The sequence below is a fragment of the Muscardinus avellanarius genome, assembly GCF_963383645.1.
Source record: "Muscardinus avellanarius genome assembly, chromosome: 2".
Taxonomy (NCBI): Eukaryota; Metazoa; Chordata; class Mammalia; order Rodentia; family Gliridae; genus Muscardinus; species Muscardinus avellanarius.
In genome coordinates this window covers 108,985,266-109,007,552 of record NC_137787.1, presented here as the reverse complement: position 1 = coordinate 109,007,552, position 22,287 = coordinate 108,985,266, and the positions used below count along the sequence as shown (strand labels likewise).

General features: G+C 36.0%; 1 protein-coding gene across 1 annotated transcript in view; it reads right to left on the bottom strand.

Annotated features, from left to right (window-relative positions):
- The window catches only part of PTPN4 (protein tyrosine phosphatase non-receptor type 4), a gene marked incomplete at both ends in the record, with an annotated part of 165,389 nt that overhangs the window by 98,810 nt on the left and 44,292 nt on the right, over nucleotides 1-22,287 (bottom strand). The window contains 4 exons of the mRNA XM_080688801.1: nucleotides 6,814-6,902; nucleotides 14,810-14,897; nucleotides 18,046-18,166; nucleotides 18,505-18,557. Of these exons, the coding sequence (XP_080544927.1) occupies nucleotides 6,814-6,902; nucleotides 14,810-14,897; nucleotides 18,046-18,166; nucleotides 18,505-18,557 (351 nt within the window). The remainder of the gene's footprint in view (nucleotides 1-6,813; nucleotides 6,903-14,809; nucleotides 14,898-18,045; nucleotides 18,167-18,504; nucleotides 18,558-22,287) is intronic.

Below are 22,287 nucleotides of genomic sequence, written 5' to 3'. Positions count from 1 at the left end.
ATACTTTAATAAGTGAATTTAGAGTATATTAGTAATATTAATAAAGTTGTTTAAAAATCCACTTTGATAACCTCTTTCTCCTTTTTCCCCCCAGTGGTACTGAGGATTAAACCCAGGAGCATTCTACCTCTGAGCTACATCCCAGCCCTATTTTATTCTTTATTTTGAAACAAGGTCTCACTTAGTTGCAGAGGGCTTCACAGGTTGCTGAGGCTGACCGATAATCTCTTTCAATGTAAATGTTTCTTTTCTCTTAAGAATCTAACATTTTCCACAAGGTAAGTTTACTAGCAACAAATTCCTTCAATTTTTGTCTGAAAAAGTCTTCTCTTTGCTTCTGAAAGGGAAAGGAATTACAGACTTCTAAGTTAGTGGGCTTTTTCTTTCAACACTCTTAAATAATAACTCCATTCTCTTCTTGCTTGCATGGTTTATGAAGAAAAATTCAATGTCATTCTTAACCTTGTTCCTCTATGAAGATCTTGTTGCCACTTGCTTCTTAGTTCAAAAATTTGTCTTAGATATTCTGCAGTGCCAATATGTTATATGTAGCTATAAAATTTGGGGAATATTAACCTGCTTAGTGTTCTCTGAATTTCTTGGATCTGTGTCATTAATTTTGGAAATGTATCAACCTCTATTTCCTGCCTTCATTTCCTTTCTTCCTTCTGTCCTGTGGATTGAACCAGGGACAATCTACTTCCCAGCTAAATATCCCAGCCCTTTTTATTTTTTTATTTTGAAGCAGCCTCACCAAGTTTCCAGGAGTCAAGCTAAAAGTGCTAAGGCTGGGCGAGAACTTGTGATCCTACTGTCACAGCTTACCAAGAGTACTAGCATTACAGGTGTGTGTCACCACACCCAGCCTATTCGTTTATCTCTATTCTCTTTCTGGTATTCTCCTTACCTGGTGGGCTGGCCAGCCTGCCTGCCTGCCTTCCTTCTTTCCTTCCTTCCTCTTTGCTTTCCAATTTGGAAAGTTTATACTGACACGACTATTTTTTGGTTGTATATACAATGTATTGAGACTATCAAAGGCATTCTTCATTTCTTTTGCGAGTTTTGGATTTCAAGCATTCCTATTTGATCCCTTCATCTATCTGGTTACATTACTCATCAGTTCTTGCATGTTGTATATGTTTTCCATCAATGTTCTTTGCACTTAATTAGTCACTTTAAATTCCTGGTATGATAATACATATACATACCTGAATCTGGTTCTGATGCTTGCCTGCCTCTTCTGTGTTTTTTGCCTTTCAGCAATGCCTTGTAATTTGTTTGCTGAATGCCTGATATGACATACTGAATAATAGAAATTGGGGTAAATATCCCTTTAGTTGAAGTTCTATGTTAATCTGGCAAGAGGAAAGGCTATGTTTACTGTTTGTTATAAACAAACTATAAGTACAAAAAACTACGTAAAAGAAGTTACAATTCCCTTTCATATCTTTGTTTTAGTTTCCCTAGAGACTCTGTAAATAGTCTGAATCTTACAGTTATTTCAGTTGTAGCCCCGTTATTATATAGGAGCTTTCTGATATGGGTATAAAAGTGCAGCATTGGGAGGACTCATTCTTTAATCCAATGATTATGTCTCAGTGGGTTTGTGGTCTGGTTATGATCTTCAGTGCTTCTCAGTTCACCCTCTCCTTACGTGAGACAAAAAAGCAGAAGCACCTCCCCCTTCATTTTTGGTAAGGTTCTGAGGAACCTCAAGTTTAGGTTACTTGCTGGCAAAATAGTTTCCCTAAGGGCAGGTATTCACTAAGCAGAACAGAAAGGTCTGAGCATCTTTCAAAATAAGTGACTTTTCCCTTCCTCCTGCCAGACCATTAGTGGACCTCCCCCGCCAAATCTTCATCCTGAGGACCTGGAGAGGTACCTGGGGTTTTCCTAAGGCTCGGGGTTCTTCTCCCAGTAGTTTTTTGTTTGCTTACCATTTTTTGTGGTACTGGGGGTGGAACCCAGGGGCTTTTCTATCTCTGGACTATATTCCCAGACCTATTTTATACTTTATTTGTAAACAGGATCTCACTAAGTTGCTGAGAGCCTCACTCAGTAGCTGAGGCTGGCTTTGAACCTGTGCAATTCTCCTGTCTCAACTTCACAAGCGCTGGGATTATACCACGCCCGGCCTAATGCTACTCTGTCTCTCTCTCTGCCTAATGCTATTCTCTCTCACTCCCTTCCCCCCTCTCTATGTGGTATTGGGGATAGAACCCAGAGCCCTTATCCCTCCACGTTACACCTCCAGACCCATTTTATATTTTATTTGGAAACAGGGTCTGACTCAGTTACTGAGAGCCTCACTAAGTTGCTAAGGCTGGCTTTGAACCTGTGATCCTCCTGTCTCAGTCTCCTGAGTACTGGGATTACAAGCATGTGCCACCACACCCGGGCCTTGTTTATTTTATTTTGTTTTGACCTCTCAATCTAGTTCAGATTCCCTCACTATCCAGGAATTGTCAACTACCCTTCAAGTATTCCTAACAATTCCCAGCTCTACCAGTTTTCTAATGCTGGTCATTCTCTGTATTCATCTCTCTCCAGTTTTCAAAGCAGCAGTTGACCCAGCATTCTCAATTCTGTGAAGACTCTAAGAAGAGTTGCTGATTTAATTTTTAATCAGTTTTTTCTTGTAAGGAATGTGACTGTAAACATGTAAATCCTTTACAGGTCAGTCTGGGGATTAGAATTCTTTTCCCCTTTTCAGTGTTTTAATGATGTCTTTGATTTTGATAAAGTACACTTTTATAGAACCAATGAATCTCTAATTTTGCTATCCAACATTTTTCTAAAGTATGAAGTTGAGCTAGATAATTTAGGGATAATCACACTTGGAAAATATATATGAGGGAACATACACTATTTGCTCTACATGTAGGTCTAGTTTTGGAGAATGACAAAAGACTTGAGCTTAAATCTCTGCTTCATACATAGTTATCTAATTTTGGGCCACCCAACTGCTCTGGTATTTTTCCTTTACTATCTGTTAAAAAATGTTAATAATACTAAACTTGTAGGGTTTCAGTTACTGATAATTACACTAAAATTAATGATTAAGTTCTTAAACTTCCACTCTTGCTCTAACCTCCAATGTTTAGATTAGAAATTCAATAATTTTAGTTCTTAGCCTAAGCATCTTATTTTTAATGTTAATAAGAAATAGAAGTAATGAAATACACATGGTACAATATTGTACCTATAATAATCAGTTCTCATAATTTTATGGTTTCCTAAGGTAATTTACATAGTATTTTGCTAAAATATAAATTTAAAGGTAATGACAATTCTATGAATACTAATCTGAATGGTAATGAGATTAATATGGTCTCATCCACATGTACTTATATATAGCCTTTGTAAAAATAGGTCTACAAATCTGATGGCTATCAAAGATACTAGAAGGACAGTGGGTATTCATTCCTCAGTGGTACGGCACTTGCCTAGCATGCACAAGACTTTGGGTTTGATCCCTAGTACCGCTAAGAAAAAGAAAAAAAAGATACTGGACCTTAAATCATGGGTTCTTGCTGTCTATTTGTAAATATTTCCCAAATGTATTACATATCACATGTTCTATGACAATGTAAATGTATAAGACTGTTCACAATTCGAATTCAATTTCTTCCTTTCTCAAGGAGTATCATTAAATTCTTATTCTCTTGCTTCTCTCCTCAAACTAAAAGAAGAAAAAAGCAAGCAAATATCCCATCATTTATTTCATGAACTAGCCATGTTCAGGACTTCTACCTTGAATACTCTACATTCATTAAATGAGTTCAATAATATTCACTGTCCCCTTTCAACTGAGGAAATTTCGACTCATTCTCTAAAAGCCATCTCAAGTATCACAGGGTTAATAAAATACTCTAAAAAGATTGCATTCATTTTTGTTTCCACAGTAATTTGCCAAATGCTCTTCTAGAATCTTCTGAAGAGAATTTATTTCTAATTTTGAAATTTAGACAAAGTACAAAATAAAAAGTGAAATTAATTTTTGCATGCTATATCTGCACTTTGAAGGTAGGGACCTAGGAATCATGTCTTTGTTTTGTATTAGTCACTGATCATGCTACAATTTTGGTTACACAGAAAATATTTAAAAGATGTGAGATGAAACACTACATGATCTTTGGTTTTATCAGTTTTACAGAGGTATCTTTATATAAAATAAATTTGCCAATTTTAGGTGAACCATTTAATGAGTTTAATAAATTTGTTCAGTTGTAATAACCACAAAATTCAATAAGTAATGGTTCTTTCATCCCCAAAAGTTCCTTTAGCGCTCCTTTGTGGTTAAGACTTCTCCTATTTTCAGCCTTGGACAATCACAGATCTTTTGAATCTGTAATTTATGTATTTAAGAATTTCACACAAATATAAAGAGTAATACAGTCTTCTCTATCTTACTTCTTATACTTAGTATGTGCTTTGAGGGTAGGATCATCCATATGATTTATTTTATCAATAGCTCATTTCTTTTTATGCAGAGCATAATTCCATCGTGTGGAATTGTGTAATACATTTGTGGATATGTGTAATACATGTGTGGATATGTAATACATTTGGAAAATATTTATAATAGACAGCAAGAACCCATGATTTAAGGTTCAGTATCTTTTTTTTCTTAATTATGTACCACAATTTATCTTTTCAACTGATAGAAATTTGGATTTTGATCTTGTGTTAACATAATACTATAGCTACGAATATTATGTATAAATCTTTGTATGAGATTACATTTTCCCCAGTAAATATCTAGGAAAAGAATTGCTAGATTACATGGTAAATCTGTTTTTAATTTCAAAGAAACTTCCAAATTGTTTTCCCAAAGTTGTTGCATTTGTTCACATTCTCATGTGTAACAGGAGATTTCTAGGAGATTTTTTTTTTTTTTGCCATCACTTGGTACTGTCAGTCTCTTTAAACTGCTATTCTACGTAGATGGTATATATATTTTAAATTTGCATTCCATTAATGACTGAGAATTTTTCCATGTGCTTATTTGTCATGTGTATATCTTCTTTGGTGGAAATGTCTATTCAAATACCTTACCTATTATTTCTAATGAGGTTGTCTTACTGTTGTGCAACAAGAAATCTTTATACATATTTTACACATAAACCCTTCAGGATTTACAGTCATTCCAAAATACTGTATCTTCCTTTTTCATTGTCTTAGGTATCATGAAGAATAAAAGTTTTCTTTCTTTTTTTTTTTTTTTTGTGGTACTGGGGTTCCTGGAAGCCCTTCTCCCTCTGGGCTACACTCCCAGACCTATTTTTACATTTTTATTTTGGAAACAGGGTCTCCTAAGCCAGTGCACGTGGCTGGCTTCGAACCTGTGCGATCCTCCTGTCTCTGCCTCCCAAGCGCGGGGATTACAAGTGTGCGCCACCACACCCAGCTAAAAGTTTCCAATTTTGATGAAACACATCTTGCCAATTCTCTATTGTATTATTCATGTTTTTGTGACTTATCCAGAAAATTTCTTTTTTTTAATACCAAAGTTGTGACAGTTTGTAAAATATTTGATTCTGTTAGCCATCATATTCCCACTAAAGTGTTATTAAAGTGACTAGATGCAAAAACCTATTAAATAAAAATAATAAATACTGAAAGATCAGGATCAAATCTTTTAAGAGGTATTTAAGGATTAATATAATTGTATTAATTTTAATTTTGTTTCAAGGAAAAAAATCATTATATTAAAAAAAACACCTTGACTAAATCAATCACCCTCCCTCAACATTACATATACATTAGATATAATCAAAATTATATATATATATATATATTTTTTTTGTGTGTGTGGGGGTCTGGGGATGGAACCCTGGGGCATTCCACCGCCAAGCTACATCCCCTGCCCTATTCTTTATTCTTTATTTTGAAACAGGGTCTCACTGAGTTGCAAAGGGCCTCACTAAGTAGCTGAGAGTGTCCTCGAACCACAATCCTCTGGTCTCAGCCTCCCAAATGCTGGGATTACAAACATGCGCCACCACGCCCAGCTGATTTTTTATAATTTTAAAGTTATCCTCTTAAAGGGAAGTGGAAAAGCCTATCTCTCTTTTTTTTCTTATTCTGGAACATAAAAATAACAGGAGTGACTCATTCTAAATAATAACGAACAAAGACAAAATGCTAGAGACAGCAGAGCAATAAGACAAAACAAACAATAATTTCAAACACCATGGAGCAACCATACTTTGCTTGCACCAATTTAAACCACGGTAGCACTGGTTTTTGTTGCACTAGTCATGTCTATGTTTCAGCTAGTAAGCCAGCATTCCAATGCATGTTTAATTGAAATATTATATTTAAAATACTATACTTAACATGGGAGAAGGCATACAATAAATTCTAATATTACAATTGTATATATTTAGAGAGTCTCAAAGGGAAAAGTCATAATACTTATTTTTATGTATATAGGACAAGAAATGGGGGTTCAACTCACGGTGTTCTACCTCTGAACTATATCCCCAGCACTCTTTTTATTTTGAAACAAGGTCTTGCTAAGTTACTGTGCACTGGCCTCAAACCTGTAATCCTTCTGTCTCAGCCTCTCAAAGTACTTACTGAAAATATAGTTGTGTGCTACTGTGCCTGGAAGAATATTTTTTTATAAGCCATGTTGAAATAAACAGACTATTTTGGTATCTTCTCGTAGGTTAAAATTCAGCAGGATAAAGTATAAATTGTACCCACAAGTAAGCTGACAGTATTAAAATAGTTAATGGTAACTTTATTTACTATAAATGATATTTGGTAATATAATGATTTAAAAAATACTGATGAAATTCTTACCATGGAAAGGTATTCATTCGTACCCTGTTCTTATAAATCAGAATTCCTCCTGACATCACTCCAATCATAATTTCATTATTACTTTGATCCTTAAAAATAAATGAGTAAACACATAACAAATCTAAAATAATGGGCTTTGATTGTTAGAGATTCATTTTTTAAAAACAGTTTTTAAGTACAATGTGACATTTTCAAAGATAGCACAGACTAACATTATAATTACAAACCTAAATAGCAATTATTGCATCATAAAATAATGGATAAACTTCAAACTTAAATATTATATTATTATTTAAATTCACTATTGTAAAACAAAAATATCAGAATTTCTCATAATTTATTAGTCTTTGAGGAAAGGGAACCTGTGATAAAACAATATTTACAACACAAGAAAAATAAAATACATAAAACATCATGGGAGCATAGGATAAAAAATAATTTTTAGAGTTTCAAAGATCCCAGAGAAGAACATTTGAATTGTATCTTAGGGAATGTGTAAGAGTTTTCATATAAATGACTCAACGTGTGTCTGTATGTGTTAAATTACTGGAGATTGAATCCAGAGGCATTTTAATTAATTAATTTATTTATTTATTTGGGTATGGGGATGGAACCCAGGGGCATTCAAGCTCCGAGCTAAACCCCCTGCCCTATTTTTTATTCTTTATTTTGAAACAGGGTCTCACTAAGTTATGGAGGTCCTCGCTAAGTAGCTGAGGCTGTCCTCGAACCACGATCCTCTGGTCTCAGCCTCCTGAATGCTGGGATTACAAGCGTGCACCACGCCTGGCTCCAAGGGCATTTTAACTCCAACCTACACTTCAGTCCTTTTTATGTTTTGTTTTGAAATAAGGCCTTCCTAAATTGCTGAGAGCGTATACTGCTTGAGCCTTGATCCTCCAGTTTCAGCCTCACAAGTGCTGGAATTATAGGTATGTACCACCAAACCTATCTTAAACTGACTCAATTTCAATTAACTTATCTGTACTGAGAAAATGAGTAGATTAAAATATTTTTTTAATGGCAATCAATCTTGAAAGTTTTGCTTTTCACTTGAAACATTCTATAGATAGCCTAATATAGTAAGCATATAAGTAATAATTGGTGTAATTACTTATATGACAAGTAATAATTGATAATAGTACAATTACTGTTTTAAGTGTAATGTGGAATAAAGCAAATAAATTTTTATAAGATATGTGAATTTTAGAATCTCTTAAGTGCTCTAAGAACCAAAATATTCTGTGTATCTCAGCATGAACACACAGAATAAATCTTAACTATGTACAATTAAAAGGCCCAGAAACAATGACCAATCCAGCGGGAATAATCATCCTTAATACCCACACCAGACTGAGATTCTGCAATATCCCTTTTCTTAAAAGAAACCAGGGTTTTAACAGGCACAGTGGTATAGACCCACTCCTAGCACCTGGGAGGCTGAGAGGAGGAGCACAGGTTCAAGGACAGTCTCAGCAACTGGTAACAAGTAGTAACACTTTCAAGAACCTAGTGAGACACTGTTTCAAAAAAAAAAAAAAATGGTTTTTTGGAGAAATGGCTGAAAGCATGTCTGTAGCAGAAAATAGACAAGATGAGCCTGTAACATCTTAAAATACTAAATAGCATGTAAGTTTTTAAATATGTTTCAGGTCACTTTGAAAAGATTTAGGAACTGGAAGAAGAGCTCCTCCAGTGACCAGAGATAGGCCAACTTAAGCCTTAATAAGGAAAATAACTATACTGTACTGAAACCTATCAAAAATATATATTTGAGTTCCGGGAAGATGGCGACCGAGAAAAGCGGGGCTTAAGAGCCCCGCTAACAACAAATCTCCATTACCACAAAATCAGCGCCTTTCATAGCCAGAAAACACCATCACCAGTGAAACAAAAAATCACCAGGCTCCAGAGAGAAAGCGGACTGAGAACAGAGCCACAGAGGAGATACACCGGCCTCGCTCCCGAGGACGCGGCAGACGCGGCAGCAGCGCCATACTGCCGGAGGCACCGGCGAATTCACGGGACGGCTACAGCAAGCCGAGGTGAGCCACTGTGGAACAGCTAGGTGGGATTTCTCCGCGCAGAGAGCATCTAAAGCTCCCAGTGGCCGAGCTCAGCACACGCTGCAGGGATTCAAAGTAGAAATCAAAATCAAGAAAAAAAACGCCAGCCCCATAGCCGAGGGCGTAGCAGCGGCGCCATATTGCCACCGGCGGCAGCAGCAGCGAATTCAGCGAGGCCAGTACAGCTACATCTGCGTACTCAAGAACAGTGAGTCAAATTGTGGGCCATAGAGGAGAAATCCCAGTACTATACTCCCTGGGACTTGACCCAGTGGGGGAGGGGCGGTGGCAGAGATATCACACCATAGGAGAACGTGCAACCTGGCACCCCCCCCACAGTCTAAAGCAGCCTCTATCGACCCTCTGGGTCGGAGACTCTGTGATAAAACCCAGTAAAGGAGTAGTGGGGTCCGAGATACTACTGACTCGAGATCCAGAACACCTTAAGGGAAGTCATAGTGACCCAAGGGAAGAACCCAGAGAAGGCACAAACATCGGAAATCATGGGAAAGAGGAATAATACTGGAGCAATGAATGCCCACAACCCCACAACATCAGAACCCGATAAAACAGAAAATCAGAGATTTCTAGAAGATCAAATCAGGAAAATAACTGTAGAAATAATAGAGGTGCTTCGAAAAGAACTCAGAGAGAGCCAAAAAGAGATAAAGGATGCAATTAATGAAGTAAAGGCCTCAATTCAAAGCACAAACAACCGATTAGAACACATGGAGAACAGAATCTCGCTCTTAGAAGATGAGAAATCAAAAAATGAACGCATAGTTTCTAATCTAGGAAAAAATATCCGACAGCAGGAATCTGATATTGAAGAAATATGGGCCCAGTTTAAGAGAGCTAACCTAAGAATAATTGGAATAGAGGAGGGAAAAGAAAGTGAAACCAAAGGGATCAACAATCTCTTCAAAGAAGTAATAGCAGAAAATTTTCCAAACATAGAGCAAGAGGTTGATACACAGGTCCAGGAAACTTATAGAACTCCCTTTAGACAGGATCAGAGAAGAGGATCCCCACGCCACATAATTGTCAAAATGACCAATGTGGAAGCCAAGCAGAGAATCTTAAAGGCAACAAAAACAAAGGGCCAAGTGACATTCAGAGGCAAACCAATTAGAATCACTCCAGACTTCCCAAACCAAGTCATGAGAGCCAGAAGGGCTTGGGGTAACATATTCCAAACTCTGAAAGAAAACAACTTCCAGCCAAAAATTTCCTACCCAGCAAAACTTTCTATCAAATTAGATGGGGAAATAAGAAGCTTCCATGACAAACAGAAACTGAAGGAATTTATGTCTTCAAAACCAGCACTAGAGAAAATACTCAAAGAGATTAACTACAAAGAAGAAATAGGTAACACTCACCAGAACCAGAGAAACAAGAGTTTCCATCCAACAGACAATTAAGATTGGTTATCTGTGGAGATTCATTATTTATGTTAGTCTTTTACCTATCTCTAAATGGTATTGTTTGCCTTTATTGTTGTTAATTTTTAGGATTTCTAGTTGGAATATTAATATACCTTCAGATATAGCAATTGGAAATATTTTATCCCATTCTATTAGTAACTGTTAACTCTGTTTACATTGTCTTTGGATATACAATTTTTTTATTTTTTTATTTTTTAGGGAGTCTGTATACTCCTCTGTTGCCTGTGTCATTGAAATCATAACCAAGAAATCACTGTCAATTTCAATGTTGTGAGGTTTTATGACCCAGATTTTCTCCTAAAAGTTTATAGTCTTAAGATTTGTATTTAGGTCTATTATCTATTTTGAGTTAATATTTGTATATGGGATTAGGTAAGGGTCCAATTTTATTCTTTTCCATGTAATTATTATTTTTTAACAATATTTAGTTAAAAGATTATCATTTCCACCACCAAATGTTCGTGGAAACCTTGTCAAAAATAACTTGACAATATTGGGAAGTATTTAGCTCTAGGCTTTTATTTAACTCCAATGGTTTATATATCTGCCTTTAGAATAGTACTACACTTTCAATTATTGTAGCTTTATATGGTTTGAAATCAGAAAATATATATCTTCTAGCTTTGTTCTTTTTCAAGATCGTTTTGGGTACCTAGACTCCATATTCCATATTAGGATAGATTTTTTTCTGAAAAATAAATATATAAATATATGATAGTTTCACATAAAAAATAGAAAAAAATATTCTCTGGTAAGAAAGAAAGCAAAAAGAAATATTGAAATGTTATCTTTAAGTCATCAAAAGCTTGGTATCAGACAAATGAAACTGTTATGTGAGATTATCATTTTTAATTTTAGATAAATTGCCATAATACTAGATGTCAACTACTAAGCCAAGCATGGGAGGGAGGGATAGGGAGAGAATGGGGTGGGGATTGGGTGGGGGCTGACTGGGAAAAGTGTGCATGTATGTCTACAAAAGTATGTATCCTACTATGATGTATGAATACAGTGCACCAATAAAAAAAAGGAAAAAAAAAAAGAAAAAAAAAAATATATATATTTTTTTAATCCATGAGTGCATACTCACTACTTTCAGAAATGGATAGATAAAAGGGAAAATTAAACAAAATTTTCTATCCCTTTACTATAATGTTGGGTACCTAAGGAATAAAAGTTATCTCACTGAATGACTAAAGACAAAAAGACACCATTAGGGTTCCTCTGTTTTGCAGTTGCATAGTACATCCATACAATGGAACACCACTCAGTATAAAAAGGAACACACTACTTAAGCATACTATAATTTGGGTAAATCTCTGTTACACTCAAAGAAGCAAAACTCAAAAGGTTACATAACATAGGGTACACTTATGCTTGAGAAAGAACACACCTAAAGGGTCAGAGGATAGACTAGTGTTTGTCAAGAATTAGGGAAAAGCAAAACTTTGACTAAAGTGGCATGGGTGTGAGGTGATGAAACTGCTTTGTATTATGACTGTTACAGCAGTTACAGAAATCCATACACATATTAAAATTCATACTCTTGACAAACTTTTTCATTATGTGGCTTAAATAAATATGCTACTTTTTCTAAGAATCTTCCTTACCCTCTTTTTCTAGATGTTCCTGCCATAGAACCCCATACAACCCCACAAGTAGTCTGTACTTTCCCTTCACACTCTACGAATCTGACAAACATGGATTCCATTTCTTCCTCCTCCATTACCATGCGAGTTCCATGAGGGCAGAGATGTTTCATTCACTAAAGCATTCTTAGCATCAGTGCTACATAAGGCATGGAAGGCAGACACTTCTACGACTCTTGGAGTTTGAGATAAGTAACTCAGCTCCTCTTGAAGGCAGAGAGAAAACATTTTACCTTGCTTGTCAAAGTAAAAAATTGCTTCAAATACACTTTTCCTTGTGATAATCAATTAAAACTTAAGTCTTCTCTTTATGTCTCTTTATCTACCTTTTGTCCTTTTCTTTTGGTGCCACAAAACGTCCCTTCCTATTTACTAAACATCTGCAGTCTCTTCTCTCATTATCCGTACAAAGAACACCATTTTTTAGCCTTTTAGTTTTAGACAAATTATGTTCCTAAATAATGCTGATAATTTAAAATTTAAATTCCTATTATCACCGGGTGTGGTGGTGCACTCTTGTAATCCCTGCACTTGGGAGGCGGAGACAGGAGGATCACGCTGGTTCGAAGCCAGCCTTGCTGGCTTAAGATACCCTTTTTCGAAATAAAAATATAAAATAGGTCTGGGAGTGTAGCCCAGAGGTAGAAGGGTTTCCAGGAACCCCAATAACACCATACACAAAAAAAAAGAAAGAAAAGAAAAGAAAAGAAATTCCTATTATCTTGTCCTATACATTTAAGGTTTTTGAGAAACAGTATCATAATAATTTAAATGAGCAAAATTACCTTAAATCAAAAGGCAAGGGTATATGATATCTATCTAGCCTTGTCATTTGAACAAAAATATTTAAATAAAATGTCCAACACCCTTTGTATTTCAGTGATAGCAATCACTGAAGATATAAAAATCAGTTAGAAAACTGCAAAGAAGCTGGATTATATGTGCATGCCTATAATGCTAGCTACTCAGGAGGCTGAGGGAAGAGGATCAGAAGTAGGCCAACCTGGGAAACTTAGCAAAAACCCTATCTTAAAAGAAAATAAAAATTTTTAAAGTGCTGTGGATATAGTAGCTCAGTGGTAGAGTACTTGAGTAACATGTTTGAGGCCCTGGGTTCAATCCCCAGTACCACCAAAAAGAAAACTGCAATGGAATAAAATACTTTTGGTGGTCTTTTCAGCATAGCTTAATCTACATATTTAATGACCAATCACTTATAAATTTTATTATAATAAAATTGCAGAGGAGTAAAATGTGTTTGATGATCTTATTTTTAAGCATAGCTTAATTCATGTATTTAAAATTTTGTCAATTGTAAACTTTACTATAATAAAAATCTAGTCGAACACATATTGACTTTTACATTTTATTTTAGAGAATTGTATCCAAAAATATTAAGCCCCAAATAAGGTAAGAGGGTTACAAGACATTTTAAAGAAAATATAAAGTTTGAGAGACTTTCACATTATAAATTCAGATAAACAGATTTCTACACCACAACACTCAAAATTACAAGATATAATTCTCTGAAAAAACAAACAAGTCATCTGGACTTCTAAGGGAGAGATGACATGAGCTTTGTGAAACATTAGGAACCGAAGCTCAGTTGAGCGTGGGGTCAAACGTTTGTAATATCAGTACTTGGGAGGCTGAGACAGGAGGATTGCAAGTTTGTGACCACCTTTGGTAACTTAGTGAAACCCTGTTTAAAAATAATAATAATAATAATGATAATAGGACTAAGGGTATAGCTTAGAGGTAGAATGCCCCTATGTTCAATACCAGTATACAAAAAAAAAAAAAAGAACTGAAACTTTTCCTAGAATATGCTTATGTAAGGCTCTAAGCATGATTTATTTATTTATTTATTTATTTATTTATTTATTTATTTATTTATTTATTTATTTATTTAGTGTGGTCCTGGGGATGGAACCCAGTCCTATTTTTTATCCTTTATTTTGCAGCAGGGTCTCACTGAAGTTGTTATATTTATTTAAAAGTACCTAGAGTACAGTTACTCTCAGTAGAATTATAATCATCAGTTGGGTTAACCATAGATTTATACTTTTGGTTGACAAATTGTTGACCCTAATAAGGGTATCAGCTGGAAAGAGAGTTTAAGGCCAAGGTTTTCTTTAGGCAACTATTTGGTCTCACTAAGGGTCTCACTAAGTTCCTGAGAGCCTTAATGCTAAGGCTGACTTCACACCTGTGGGATCCTCCTGTCTCAGCCTCCCAAGCACTGGGATTACAAGAATGTGCCACCATACCCGACTAACCTTTTTCTTTTTAGCATATCAAAGCATATTTATGTAATTTTCCTTTTATTTTTTATTTGTTACATTATATAGTCTCATGTCATAATGTAGATCAGGTTAAGCTGGACGTGGTGGCACACACTTTTAATCCCAAAACTTGGGAGGCTGAGACAGGAGGATCCAGGTTTGTGGAAAGCCTCAGCTACTTAGTAAGGTCCTCTGCAACTTAGTGAGACCCAGTTTCAAAAACAAAAACTAAAAAAATCAGGCTGGGAGTGTAGCTTGGAGGTAGAAGGGTTTCCAGGAACCCCAGTGCCACAAAAAAAAACCCCAAAAAAGTACTGTCTCCAAAAATTACCTTTATAACATAAAACCACCAGGGAGGAAAAACATAAACAACCAATTTTCTTATTAGGTATTTTATCTTTTATTGCAAAAATACATTCAGAGAAAATTTACAGTGCAATTATGTGAATCACAAATTATTCTATTCATTTTCTGTTTCAAAGTACTAAAAATATTTGATACTGAGTACTGAAGCCTAGCTCATCATCATCAAAGTAAGTTTTTTCACTTACCCTTGCATAGTGGAATTCAACTCCATAGAGTTCTAAGGTACGTGCTGTGTTCAGATAATTAAATTCTGCTTCTGCAGGAGATAAGCCTCTGTAAAAACATCATTCAGTTAAAAATTAGAGCAATCGAAATATGGCCAAATAAGCAAAAGGTCATTTGCCTGAAAAAGTGAGCAGTCCAATTAAATCTTCTACAAAATACCACGCAGACCTACTCCTCTTGGTTCTATATAGTAACATGTAACTTATTTGGAGTGCACACTTTCATAAAACAAATCATTATTTTCCAGAAGTACAAGATACAGCAAGCTTTACAGACTTATAAAAAACTCTATGAAATAAGAGTAAATCTATTTTAAAAACTTTACATCCAGAAAAAGTCTGAGAAGTATCCCAAGTGATTCGTGTTTTGTTTTGTTGGTACTGGGGTTCCTGGAAACCCTTCTAACTCTGGGCTACACTTACAGACCTATTTTATGTATTTTTTTGGAAACAGGGTCTCTTAGGCCAGCGAGGCTGGCTTCGAACCAGCTTGATCCTCCTGTGTCCACCTCCCAAGAGTGGGGATTACAAGCGTGTGCCACCACGCCCGGCCCCAAGTGATTCTTAAGAATACAAGCTTAAAGCCAAGTGTGGTGGCACCTGCTTGTAATCCCAGCATTTGGGAAGCTGAGACAGGAGGATTGTAGTTCGAGGACAGCTTCAGCTACTTAGTGAGGCCCTTTGCAACTCAGTGAGACCCTGTTTCAAAATAAATAAAAATAGGGCTGGGAGTGTAGCTCAGAGGTAGAATGCCCCCAGGTTCCATCCGCAGTACTGGGGGGGGAAAAAAAAAAAGAAAAAAAAAAAAAGAAGGGAGAAAGAAAGAAAAAGAATACAAGCTGAAGAATTACTTGCCTAGATTTACTTCTATTTCATAGACAGTTCTGATAATCCTGATTATCTGATGTTATCAGGCTATAGCACAACAAAAGCAATAAATTACAAAAGAAAGGCTATCAACCTTTTTTTCTTGGATATCAACTTTTGATTTACTAATAATACTAAAAAAGGGAGCCAACTAACTGCCAATGTAGTAAATGTGACTTCTCAAAAAGTAGACATACTTCCCTTTTCTATAAAATTTAAGTAAAATATATAGCTCCCCAGCTAAATTGAAAAATTCTACCTTTTCCTTTACATATCTGATAAATCATTGTTTTATACCAAACAGAAGTACATAATCATTATCTTATTAAATGTACAAACCTTTTCCTTACAGAAAAGATTTTTCATTATTGGTAAAATTTTTCAATCAGGTTTATCTTCAAATCCTTAATTCAGATAAGCCAAATGTTGAACTTTACTATAAAGGAATTTGTTTTTAGACCATAATAGTCTCCTTACCACATCAGTCATTCTATTAAAATTCTTAGTCATTAGTCTATTTTAGATCTGAGGCCAGCAAACCATTACTGGAAAGGGGTGTAATGTTTACATTACAGTAAACATTTTAGGCTTTAGGACAGATGGTCTTTGTTGCAATTACTTAACTCTTCCATTGTGTGAAAGCTGCCACAGACAACATATAAATAATTAAGACACTGTGTTCAAATGAATGTTTACTTATGGACACCGAATTTTATAAATTTTCAAATGCCACAAAATGCTATATATATATATTTTTTTTTTGTTTTTCCCCCAATCATTTAAAATGTATATAGGCTAGAGGTGTAGCTCAGCAGAATACTTACATAGCATATGCAAGACCCTGGGGGTTCTATCCCAACATCTTAAAAAATAAATAAGACCCAGGTGTGGTGGTGTACGCTTGTAATCCCAGCATTTGGGAGGCTGAGACCAGAGGACTGCGGTTCATGGCTAGCCTCAGCTACTTAGTGAGGCCCTCAGCAACTTAGTGAGACCCTGTTTCAAAGTAAAGAATAAAAAATAGGGCAGGGGGTGTAGCTTGGAGGTCAAATGCCCCTGGGTTCCATCCCCAGACCCACTAAACAAACAAACAAACAAACAAACAAGAACCCATATATACACACACACATATGTACATATATATTTACTTACATATATGATATTTATTTGGGGATATACCCATTTTTAGCCCATAGGCCATACAAAAATAGGCACTGGCTATAGTTCATCATCATGTTTTAGATATATGAGTTATTTTACCAAATGAAACTAAGTTTTCTTAATAAGAGCTAACATTTTTTTCAGTGCCTATTAATGCGAAGTACCATCCTGAAAATTTTGTGTGTAAAAACTCTTTTAAAGCTGGGCATGGTGACGCACACTTGTAATCCCCATGCTTGGGAGGCTGAGACAGGAGGATCGCACAGGTTTGAAGCCAGCCTCAGTTGGCTTAAGAGACCCTGTTTCCAAATAAAATATAAAATAGGTCTGGGAGTATAGCACAGAGGTACAAGGCCCCTGGGTTCCATTCCCTGTACCACCAAAAAACAAAACAAAACAAAACAAAAACTCTTTTAAGACTTAAAATAACTTCAGTGATAGTTCCCTTTATTATCCCCAATTAATATATAGGGAAACATAGAAGCAGAGACAGAATATTCAGCCAAGGTTCTCCAATAATAAGTATCCTTACCAGAAATTCATCCAAGGATTCTGCCCCTCTAGTTCAGAGTCTTATCTATTATGCAATACTGCTTAATTTCTTCTATGAGTATTTTGAATCATGTGTTAAAGCAAAATTAAATTCTGAACTAACAAATATTACCTTCTATAAAAAATAACCAATCTCTTCTTGAAAAATGTTATAGAAAATTAAGACTCACACACACAAAGGAGCTGAGTAGAGTTGTGAATAAAACAATGCTGTTTTTAAAGAAATACTTATTATAAATTGAGAATTACATAAAGTTCTTTTCTCCTGCCCATTACAAACATAGTAAGTTTCTTTCATATACCTAAAAAGAAAGAATTACCATGGAGATTGATCTGCATTAAACTAATAATTTTATATAATAGCAAACAAATTTCTGTTTACAAAGAGTGTTATGATTCTTAACAAATGAAAACAAGTCTTATATATTTTATAAAATAATATTTTTAATATAGATCCCCTATATTTCTTTATAATAATAATCTTATTTTATATAACAGCAATTATTCTAATATTAAGTAAATACATCGATAACTTTAGGTATAATTTAAAGTCTTTCTCCAGAAAGGATGCCCACAAGAAGTCTACCAAATAAGCAGTAAACTAAATAAATCCTTACATATGTTGCTGATGCAATTTTGCAATTTCCTTCTCAAAATCTTGAGGTTGATTAGGAATGAAAGAATAATCTGAGAGGTAGCCTGGCAAGTTTTCTGACTGATTGTAGTCTCCAAGTTCAGCTAAGAATGAAATGAACATGTTTGCACATTAAAATTTTTTCAGTTACTCTAGCCAAATCAGTAATGTCATCAATTGCATCATATTTCTAGAAATACTTGTATTTCTAATGTAACCATTAAATGGTCAATTGCTAATTTAACACTCTCTACATATAAAACTATTTCCACAAAAGTTCCTTTCAGGAATCAAAGCAATTGCTAACTTGTATTTCATTTCCTCTAGTTTCTATTTTTTCTGCATAGTAACATGTGTTATAAACTTCTATATTAAAAGCAATACACTATCAAAAAATATCACAAAATCATGCTTTTTTACTTAAAAATGGGTTGATACTTACACTGAACAGCAAATGAAGCTAAAAGGGCAGCAGTAGTATAAGGACAGGGTAATCTGATAAAGCAGAACAGAAAATACATAATCTAAGCTTAAACATAGTGTTTTCTCAAAGGTACTACAATTTATGTTATACTATTCACACCTTAAATTTCTGTGACTTTATTTTTTAATTTAAAATTTTTTTTTCTGTGTTACCCAGGATTGAACCCAAGGGTATTCTACCTCTGAGCTACAGCCCCAGCACTATTTGTTTAGTCTTTTTATTTTTTTTATAATTTTATTTATTTTTTAAATTTTTATTGGTGCATTGTATACATCATAATGGGGTAACAAACTTGTGTAGACATCCATGCATACATCATCCAGCCAGCTCCCACCCAGACCCCATCCCATTCCCTCCCTCCCTCCCATGATTGTCTTAGTGGTTGACTAGATATGAATAAGTACATTGTGTGCTATAGAGAGTTTCCTCCCCCCCCCCATCCCCACAGTTAGGTTGTCTTCTTTGCTCCTCTATAGGATTTCCTTTTTCATCTAGAGTTCTTCCTATGACCCATTTCTATTTAGCTTTCACATATTAGGGAAAGCACCCGATTTCTTATTTTTTGTGACTAATCTCACTTAGCATAATGTCCTCCAGTTCCATCCATTTCCCTGTAAATGCTGCAATTGTGTTTTTCTTTATGACTGAGTAAAATTCCATTGTGTACATATCCCACAGTTTTGTAATCCATTCATCTGTTGATGGACATCTTGGCTGGTTCCATAGTTTGGCTATGGTGAATTGTGCAGCTATGAACATAGATACACCTGCATTAGTTTGGTAGTTTGGTTTCCTTTCTTTTGGGAAGACACCCAGAAGTGGTATTGCTGGATCGAATGGTAAATTTGTTCCCATTCTTCTGAGGATTCTCCATACTGTTTTCCAAAGTGGTTGCACTAGTTTGCAATCCCGCCAACAATCATCATATTAAATGAGGAAAAACTTTGAGAATTCCCCCTAAAAACAGGATCAAAACAAGGACGTCCATTATCACCACATCTCTTTAATATAGTACTTGACATTCTAACCAGAGCAATAAGGCAAGAAAAGGAAATCAAAGGAGTACAAATAGGGAAAGAAGCACTCAAACTTTCACTATTTGCAGATGACATGATACTATATTTAGAAAATCCAACAAACTCCGCCAAAACGCTTACAGAGCTGATCAACAAATTCTGCAAAGTCTGGATACAAAATCAATTTTTGAGTCATTTTAAATTTGAAACAGGGTCTCGCTGAATTGCAAAGAGCCTCGCTAAGCAGCTAAGGCTGGCCATGAACCGTGATCCTCTCATCTCAGACTCCTGAATGCTGGGATTACAAGCGTGTACCACCATGCCTGGCTATGTGACTTATTTTTAACTATTAAGAAATAAACTTGACTTCCGGGAAGATGGTGACGGAGAAAAGCAGGGCTTATGAGCCCCACTAAAAACCAATCTCTATTACCACAAAATCAGCGCCTTTCATAGCCAGAAAACACTATCAGCAGAGAAACAAAAAATGTAATTACAAGGGACAGAGAAAAAGAGGGCTGGAAAAACGAGACACCAGAAACCAGACCGCAGTGCTGCAGCCGGAGCTGCGGTGTGGAGTGGCGGGCGACATCTTCTTTTGCAGCACCAGGCTCCAGAAAGGAAGGGAACTCATAATGGAACTCAGAGCCACAGAGGAGATACGCTGGCCTCACACCCGAGGATGCGGCAGCAGCGCCTTACTGCCGGGGGCAGCGGCGAGCTCACCAGACAGCTCTAGAATACGCACTCAATAGCCCACCATTCTCCAGAGAGGAGTGGCGGACAGCGAGCCGAGGTGAGCCGCTGTGGAACAGCCGGGCAGGATTCAGGAGATTTCTCGGCGCAGGGAGCATCTAAAGCTCCCAGGGGCTGGGCTCAGCACACCTTGGAGGGACTCAGAGTGGAACCCAAAACCAGAGAAAAAATAGGCCAGCCTCACTGCCGAAGGCGTAACAGCAGCGCCATATTGCCACCTGCAGCAGCAGCAGCGAATTCACCGAGTCCACTACAGTTACATCTGCGTACTCAACAACAATGAGTCAAATTGCGGGACCTGGAGGAGAAATCCCAATACTGACTCCCAGGGACTTGACCCACTGGGGAAGTGGCGGTGGCAGAGATATCACACCATAGGAGAACGCCCAACCTGGCACCCCCCATGGTCTAAAGCAGCCTTGATTGACTCCCAGGGTCTGAAACTCTGTGATACAACCCAGTAAAGGAGTAGTGGGGACCGAGATACCACAGACTCGAGATCCAGAGGACCTTAAGTTAAGTCGTAGTGACCCAAGGGAAGAACCCAGAGAAGGCACAAACTTCAGAAATCATGGGAAAGAGGAATAACAATGGAGCAATGAATGCCCACAACCCCACAACATCAGAATCCGATAAAACAGAAATTCAGAGATTTCTAGAAGATCACATCAAGAAAATAACTGTAGAAATAATAGAGGTGTTTTGAAAAGAATTCAGAGAGAGCCAAAAAGAGATAAAGGATGCAATTAATGAAGTAAAGGCCACAATTCAAAGTACAAACAACCGACTAGACCACATGGAGAATAGAATCTTGATCTTAGAAGATCATTCAAAAAATGAACGCATAGTTTCTAATTTAGAAAAAAAATCTGACAGCAGGAATCTGACACTGAAAAAATATGGGCCCATTTTAAGAGAGCTAACCTAAGAATAACTGGAATAGAAGAGGGAAAAGAAGGTGAAACCAAAGGGATAAGTAATATCTTCAAAGAAATAATAGCAGAAAATTTTCCAAACATAGAGCAAGAGGTCAATACACAGGTCCAGGAAACTTATAGAACTCCCTTTAGACAGGATCAGAGAAGAGGATCCCCACGCCACATAATTGTCAAAATGACCAATGTGGAAGCCAAGCAGAGAATCTTAAAGGTAACAAAAACAAAGGGCCAAGTGACATTCAGAGGCAAACCAATTAGAATCACTCCAGACTTCCCAAACCAAGTCATGAGAGCCAGAGGGGCTTGGAGTCACATATTCCAAACTCTGAAAGAAAACAACTTCCAGCCAAAAATTTCCTACCCAGCAAAACTTTCTATCAAATTAGATGGGGAAATAAGAAACTTCCATGACAAACAGAAACTGAAGGAATTTATGTCTTCAAAACCAGCGCTTGAGAAAATACTCAAAGAGATTAACTACAAAGAAGAAATAGGTAACTCACACCAGAACCAGAGAAACAAGATTTTCCATCCAACAGACAACTAAGTTTGGTTATCTGTGGAGATTCATTATTTATGTTAGTCTTTTACCTATCTATAAATTGTATTGTTTGCTTTTATTGTTGCTAATTTTTAGGATTTCTAGTTGGAATACTAATATACCTTCAGATATAGCATTTGGAAATATTTTATCCCATTCTATCAGTAACTTTTAAATCGGTTTACATTGTCTTTGGATATACAATATGCTTTTATTTTTTAGGGAGTTTGTTTACCCTTTTGTTGCCTGTGCCATTGAAATCATATCCAAGAGATCACTGCCAATTTCAATGTTGTGAGGCTTTATGACCCAGATTTTCTTCTAAAAGTATATAGTCTTAAGATTTATATTTAGGTCTTTTATCTATTTTGAGTTAATATTTGTATATGGTGTTAGGTAAGGGTACGATTTTATTCTTTTCCATGTAATTATTATTATTCAACAATACTTAGTTAAAAGATAATTATTTCCTCCACCAAATGTTCGTGGA